The sequence below is a fragment of the Panicum virgatum genome, chromosome 1K, assembly GCF_016808335.1.
Source record: "Panicum virgatum strain AP13 chromosome 1K, P.virgatum_v5, whole genome shotgun sequence".
Lineage (NCBI taxonomy): Eukaryota > Viridiplantae > Streptophyta > Magnoliopsida > Poales > Poaceae > Panicum > Panicum virgatum.
The window spans coordinates 16,589,794-16,596,979 of record NC_053136.1 but is presented as its reverse complement, the minus strand read 5'-3'; the positions used below and the strand labels follow the sequence as shown (position 1 = coordinate 16,596,979).

The window sequence follows — 7,186 nt, the reverse complement described above, 5'->3', positions numbered from 1 at the left end:
GGAAGTGCATGCTTAGTGGTTAAACCATGTGGTGTTTGGCCGGGTCGTGCGGCTAGACATGGCTCAGGTTGTGCTATTTAAGTCCTGTAATCAGTGGTGTATGGGGGTTGGGGGCAGTGTGGTGAAGTGAAATACAAGTCCCTGTGTTGTGTTGCGCTGGTGTGCAGTGCCGAAATTCCCTTGCGTGCTGTTCATCTTCTTCCTCCGTCATTCGTGTGTGTGTGTCTTCCATTTAGTGAGAAAGCAGAGAGAGTTGTGTGTGTGTGTGTGTGTGTGTGTGTGTGTGTGTGAGAGAGAGAGAGAGAGAGAGAGAGAGAGAGAGAGAGAGAGAGAGAGAGAGAGAGAGAAGCTGATCGGCTTGATCAGTTCCAACAAGCAGCATGTGCCTTATTTGATTCTAGGACAGCTACAATAGTGTTCCAATCAGACAAGATCGAGAAGATCTTTCCAGGACGTTCGTGGGCGTGAGCCCGGTCCATCGGGTTTAATTTGGATAGAGAGCACGAGCGAGGGTCCAACGGCAAGCTCTACATCTCCAATTGATTCGTTGCTCATCTGCCTTTCGTATTGGTTTATGTACGCGCTCTCACAATAGGATTCACACATCTGTGCTCTTTCGTTTTTGAAGGTTAGTTGCTGAAATGGTTGATCCAATGGGAAGCAATGGCTGCAGCCGCACCGTTACCAGGGTGTTATTCTGTGGCCCTTACTGGCCCGCTTCCATTGTCTATACCAGGGAGTATTTGCACAAGTATCCATTTATCCAGGTCAGTTGAGATGTTACGTTTGAGAATGTATCCAAGCATATCATCCATTAAGTGTTACAACTCCAAGATGCATGATTTATCTATTTCGACTAGTTGTTTCTAAGATGGAGTAGGTTCGCTTATTAGCTCAGACATGAGAGCAACCATGTGATGGCCAGACATCAATTAAAAGAACCCGAACAGAGCATGCTGAGCTTCCCCCATTTCAGTACCAGAGCATCTACTGGCATATCAGAGCATCTACTGTTCTGAGTACCAAAGTAGCTTTCCCGTTGTATTTGTGCTCCAAATACAACTATTGGCCATTTGAAAAGAGTTAGAGCGCCCCACCTATCCAATCCGACCATAAAACCCAGGTGTTATAGTGGGAGGGGTGGGAGCCTTTATCCTTAGTCCAACATTCCCCCTACGGCGTGCGAGCCCGGCGTAGCCCGCAGCAGGTCTCAGCACACGAGAGACGCAGGGGAAATCGCGCAGCGGAAATGCGTGGCCGGGAGGGATCGAACCCAGGACCTCGGCTCTGGTACCAAGTTAGAGCGCTCCACCTAACCAACCCGACCATAAAACCCAAGTGTTATAGTGGGAGGGGTGGGAGCCTTTATCCTTGGTCCAACAAAAAGCAAATGACGAGTTGATTCTTCTCCCCCCAGCAGTAGCAAGGTCCAACTGAGTGTCCTCTCTCCACCCTCTTTGTAGTAGATTTCCCCTCGTCAAGTTAACAACTTCGGCTTATCAACTAAAGGAATATTCTGTTCTTTGATGGCATCTTTATTTCTACATGTCCTTACAATGTTATTTCAATGATCTAAATGCATTGTAGGGTTCCGTATTCCACTCCTTTAAGACAAAGCCAAGGGATTTACTTCTCATGGTTGATTTTTTGTATTTCAAAGATTTTACTGGACTGGTTCTTCTTTTTGTCATGCTTACATGGGGTTTTTAGGTGTACTCAGCTGGCCTTTCATTTTAATTTCCTACATATGAGCCGTGGGAAAATTCTCGATTTTCATACTCTAGACTCTAGAGTGGTACTTTGACCATAAATAGTATATGTAGTTCTGACAGTGAAGTATTCAGCTTGTTTATTGAAAGAAATAAAACAAAATGTAAATAAAAAACAAGGGGTATGCCAGATGTGACCCTTTTTATTTTACAGGTTGATGAAGTAGGTCTTGAGCAGGTACCTGATGTTATTCAAAACTACCATATATGCATTGTAAAAAATCGGCGCATAGATTCAGATATCATTGCACGAGCAACACAGATGAAGATTATTATGCAGAATGGTGTCGGGTTAGAAGGTGACTACAGATATGCTATTACAGGATCTCCTTAAGATCTCTTGAAATGACTAGATCCTCATACAAGTGCGCAATTTTCTGCAGGTGTTGACATAGGTGCTGCTACAGAACATAAGATTAAAGTTGCAAGGATACCTGGGTGTACTACAGGAAATGCTGTCGCTTGCGCAGAAATGGCAATCTACCTCACGCTAGGTGTTCTACGAAAGCAAGTACGTTGTATGTCCACCAGTTTACACCACTTGGAAGTTTAAAATGCTCCTCAAATACTCCAGTTATTAAAGCTTCTCTTTGATCAAATTTCAGTGCAACATTCCATTTTCATTCAACCATTTACGGTTGATTTTACATAGTTAAAACTTAAAAGAAATAATTTTCCCAATATAAAAAGTCTAATGCTACCTTGGATCAAAATAGTTGATGTTGTTGACTTTCCATAATCGTCTTGGTCCAACCTGGACTATTATTTTCCACTCACTCCATTTCTAAATGTTTGACACAGTTGCCTATTCATCTTATTCAAAATTAAATGCAAATAAGAAAAAAATATAAGTCATGCTTAAAGCACCCCTAATATCTAAATAATTTACAATATATGATACTTGCATAGTAAGAAAAATAGTCAAACGAAATTTCCAAAAGTCAACAATATTAAACATTTGACAATAGAGGGAGTATTATATATACTTTTAAAATCTAATAAACAAGATTACAAAATTACTCTTTAAGACAAACACATACATATGTTTTTAAGTTTCTAAACTGAATATTTTAAAAGTTGAATGCTCAAAGTTTCAAAAGTTTGACCAGAGTGTGATCAAATAAAGTGTTTCGTATTTATAACCGGTGGTTGTAAATTTTCATGAACATTGTAAAATTCTATGCTCTAGCACTAGGTCATTGTCTGGAAATAACATGTTGCAGTTCCGAGGAGTACATGAAAGCCTTAGATTTTTTTGTAAATATTTATTTTTCATGTCAGAATGTAATTTTATGACTTATCTCCTATTCCATCCAAACTAAAGCAGTTACAGTAAAATATGTTACTCTTCATTCACCGATGATATAATTCCTGAGTACTTTTTGTAATACTTCGATTGACATGTGCAGAAATTTGGTCACAAATGCATGATGACCATACTAATTTTTCTTTCAAGCAGGGTCCTTAGTACATAAAAGCTTATGCCATTGGACTTAAACATGATTCATGAAAAAGTTACCATAAGTAAGCTTAATAAGCCTAAGCTTGTTGTTCTCATACTAATTAATATTTGATTTTGAGTATTACCTTGCAGAAGGTGATGGATCGTGCTGTCAATCAGAGAGAACTGGGCACTCCAGCTGGAGAAACAATATATGGAAAAACGGTATGCACGTAATGTATACGTTTGATCCATTGTTAATCTTTACAAATGGAAAGTGTCTCATTCGTGTTCTTTTGCACTACTTTGCATATTTGTGATTTACTGCTTAGATCTTTGTACTGGGTTTTGGAGCCATTGGCTATGAACTTGCGAAGAGGCTAAGGGTATTTGGAGTTAAAATTCTTGCTACCAAAAGAAATTGGTCATCAAACACGTTGCCTTGTGGTAAGCCTAGGTACTTTTTATGATCATGTTATCATACATTTTGTTGTCTTCCTATGGCTTCAAACATTGCCCATGCAGATACTGAAGTACTAGTTGATAAGAAAGGTGGCCCAGAAGATATGTACGAATTTGCCAGAGAAGCAGACATAGTTATAACATGCATGGCCCTCACCAATGAAACAGTTAGTACTTCTCATTGCTATTTATTCATTAATCTCCTGTTGACTACTTGTATTTTACTTTCATTACTAAGTGACCAAATTTGCAGATTGGTATCGTAGACAAGAAGTTCCTCACAGCAATGAAAAAGGTAAGTGCATTCATTGACCACATTTTTTCTTTCATGCTGTTAGATGATAGTGATTTTGCATAAAAAGTCTTTGATATTGCACTGTATATTATAAAAATATTCGTAAATTAGATGCTATGGTACCTTCATGGAATGTAATAATTCCCCCTTTCCATATAGGGATCATGTCTGGTCAATATTGCTAGAGGACGCCTACTGGACTACAAGGCGGTGCTTAGTCATCTTGAATCAAGTCACTTAAGTGGTTTAGGAATGGATGTTGCTTGGATGGAGCCATTTGATCCAGATGATCCAATTCTAAAATTCCCAAATGTTATTATAACACCCCATGTGGCTGGAATCACCGAGTACTCTTTAAGAAGAGCAGCAAAGGTAGGCAGTATGACAGTATGAACTGCACAGCTAGCAATCTTTTTATATTTATCTGATCATATGTTAATAGTGCTTTAAAATTGAGCAGTATGGAAGCTCCATCGACTTGAGTCAAAACTTTCTAATGCACCTATTTTGCATAAATAGAAGTATTACTGACCCAGATACATTTTGAATTGCTTACTATGAAGTATGTCATTATAAGATACATTATTGTTTCCCATTCTGGACATCTTCATCTTTACCTAGTTTCGCTTTGCCTTGTGGTGTGGTGCAGATTGTTGGTGATGTTGCACTGCAACTTCATGCAGGGGAGCCATTCACTGGAATAGAAATTGTGAACTAGATCCAAAATTGGCAGGTGGATGTCATAATTTAATTAGGTCCCATTTTGAATGTCTGAATGATTTCCAAATCCTAGTGAGAATTCACACACTTTCCACATAATCCTACATCTACATGTCATCTTAGGGCTTTTGTGTCACCAACATGTAGACATAGTAGAGCACATTGAAGCCCTAAGATGACATTGATAATCTTGAAGACTATGAGGACATTGTTACATACACAGAAATAGCCTAGATAAAATTTTGTGGCTACTATTTTGGACTTGTGTCTTTTTGCCTACTTCATCCTTGAGCTTCCAATTTCCTTTGGGCCCAGTAGGTGTCTTGTTGTTTTTATGTTTTACATTCTCCTAAATTTTCTCTTACTATTTCACTTCTACTCTGTTGTTTTTGCTTTTACTATTAATTAGTTCCATATATTTAGTACCACTGACCTTTTTTATGTTGAATGATTGTTCTCTTTGATTCTATCCGAATCTGCTTTGAACAATTGTATCTACAAGTTTAGCCAGTAGCATCATTAAGTCTGGCTACTCCCTCCGTCCTGAAATGTAGGGCATTCTAAAGTTCAAATTTTGTACTCAAATGTAAAGCATCCTAGATAGTAGACCTAACCATCTTAATGGATCTTCTCAATAGAAAGATGTGCATGCCCCCATGTAGGGGGAGGTGCATATGGGGAAGTGCATGAGAATATTTAGTTATCCAAATAGAGTCCCAATGTTTAATAATTAGGGATAGGAGAGTCTTTTCTACACAGCCATAATCTGTCCTAGAAACTCCAAAATGCCTTATATTTGGAGACGGAGGGAGTACGCATAGTAGATAATTGCTCGTAGGGAATCGCCAAGATCAAGAACACGATGGTACAAACAACACGAGGTTTAGACAGTTTTGGGCCACGAGTTGTGTAATACCCTACATCCTGTTTGGTGGTTTGTATTGCCTGAGGTGAGTATATGCTTTGGAGGGGTGAGCCTAAGTTCTTTCTGAGTACTATTTAGGTGGTTTCCTTCTATATCGACTAGTTCTAAATCTATACGAGTAAAACGAGTAGTTACATGATGTATGGGTATAGTATATGCCTCATCTCGTATCTCGTGCCAAACCCTGCCACATCAGGTATCTCGTGGCCCCGGATCCCGATAATAAAAAACCCCGCGGCATGATCCACGCTCACATACGGAGCTGACACAGTACCAATGCATGGTATGCTCTGCAACAGCCAAGTTCAAATGCATTTTTCATTTGCCAGTTCGCCTGTTCTCGATCTAGAATGTTTATGAGCTTAGTTTTATTTTAAAACTCTTTTCCTTCTCTGTCTTCCATATGCTAGATGGAGGATTCGAATTAGCATGTCCTCCAAACAATCACGAATTTTTTTTCGCAGCCATTTCGGTAAGTAATAATCTGACAGAAAAAGCTGGATTATTTCTTTTTTTGAGATTGATCCTAGATCCGATTTGGCCTTGGAGCTTGATGTATCCGTACAACTATTTGGATGCCTTGATACTTGAATTGGGGCTGTTTTATTCATCTGTTCTCATTTTACTCACTTGAGTTGTTGCCTCACCGAGTGTTTGATTATGGCCTAATCATCCACGGTCTCATTGGTGTGGTAACGAGGCTCATTTCTAGTGCCGGTAGCATGGCATGGATATCTATCATTTAGGACTATGAGTACTTTTCAATTTTCACAATTGTTCTTACGATGTAAGCAATGAACGAGAATATAAAATGTCTCCGGCTTTGGGGTGATAAGAACAGTTCAATGGACAAAAGCAATTGAATTATTTTCTTGTTGTATCCAGCTATACCTAAATTGGACATCTAAATCCCTAAACTTGTTAAGTATGTCACTTGAGGTCCAAACCATCCTGATCAGCAAGTAATTACATATGTGACACTCTGATGTGCAGCTTGAGATGTGTTCATGCTCAAGTGCATGTTCAGATTCACTACTAACATCATGTATACCATATGTTACGGTGCTTTGTTTGTGTACCACATAGGGAAATTTGTGCCAATTAGTTGCTCAATAAATTTGAAATTCAAATATGCATTTAAAAGTTTAGGAACCTAGATGATTCCACAAGATAAGTTTAAGTATCCCTAGTGTATTTTATTCTATCTTAAATTAATTTTTTTAGACTTTCTGTCTTAAATTAGTAGTTGCGTATGTTTCAATCTTGTTATGTATGTTTTGATACAATCTTGGAGATTGGGCTGGAATTGGCTCTAGAATGCTAGAAGTGAAATGTAAATGAACAAGTGATTTGGAAACAATTGTTATCTGTTATTGATCTCATGAGTTTTATACATGTGAAGGGTCGCGTCGTACGGACGCGCCTGTACAAGGATATGGAACTGATAAAGAGACATGCCCCTTCGTAGTACTAACTACTAATCTAATCTCTAATCCTAATTGCCTTGTGGATGAGATCGTCAATGAAGGGATGCCTGTTGGTGTACAGTCACCGATTCACAACACTCCCCCTCG

General features: G+C 38.9%; 1 protein-coding gene across 1 annotated transcript; it reads left to right on the top strand.

Annotated features, from left to right (window-relative positions):
* Positions 1-339: 339 nt before the first annotated feature.
* Positions 340-4,917, top strand: LOC120651628 (D-3-phosphoglycerate dehydrogenase-like). The gene is made up of 9 exons (XM_039929197.1): positions 340-767; positions 1,924-2,068; positions 2,153-2,280; positions 3,364-3,435; positions 3,543-3,657; positions 3,736-3,839; positions 3,926-3,967; positions 4,127-4,339; positions 4,617-4,917. Exons 1-9 carry the CDS (start codon positions 642-644, stop codon positions 4,683-4,685), a joined length of 1,014 nt encoding a protein of 337 aa, XP_039785131.1. The 5' UTR covers positions 340-641; the 3' UTR covers positions 4,686-4,917.
* The last annotated feature ends 2,269 nt before the right edge of the window (positions 4,918-7,186 follow it).

Coding starts and splice junctions, on each gene's coding strand:
- LOC120651628 (XM_039929197.1), top strand. CDS start 642: ATGGTTGATCCAATGGGAAGCAATGGCTGCAGCCGCACCGTTACCAGG. Junction 2,069..2,152: donor GAATGGTGTCGGGTTAGAAG/GTGACTACAGAT, acceptor AATTTTCTGCAG/GTGTTGACATAGGTGCTGCT. Junction 3,436..3,542: donor AAACAATATATGGAAAAACG/GTATGCACGTAA, acceptor TTTACTGCTTAG/ATCTTTGTACTGGGTTTTGG.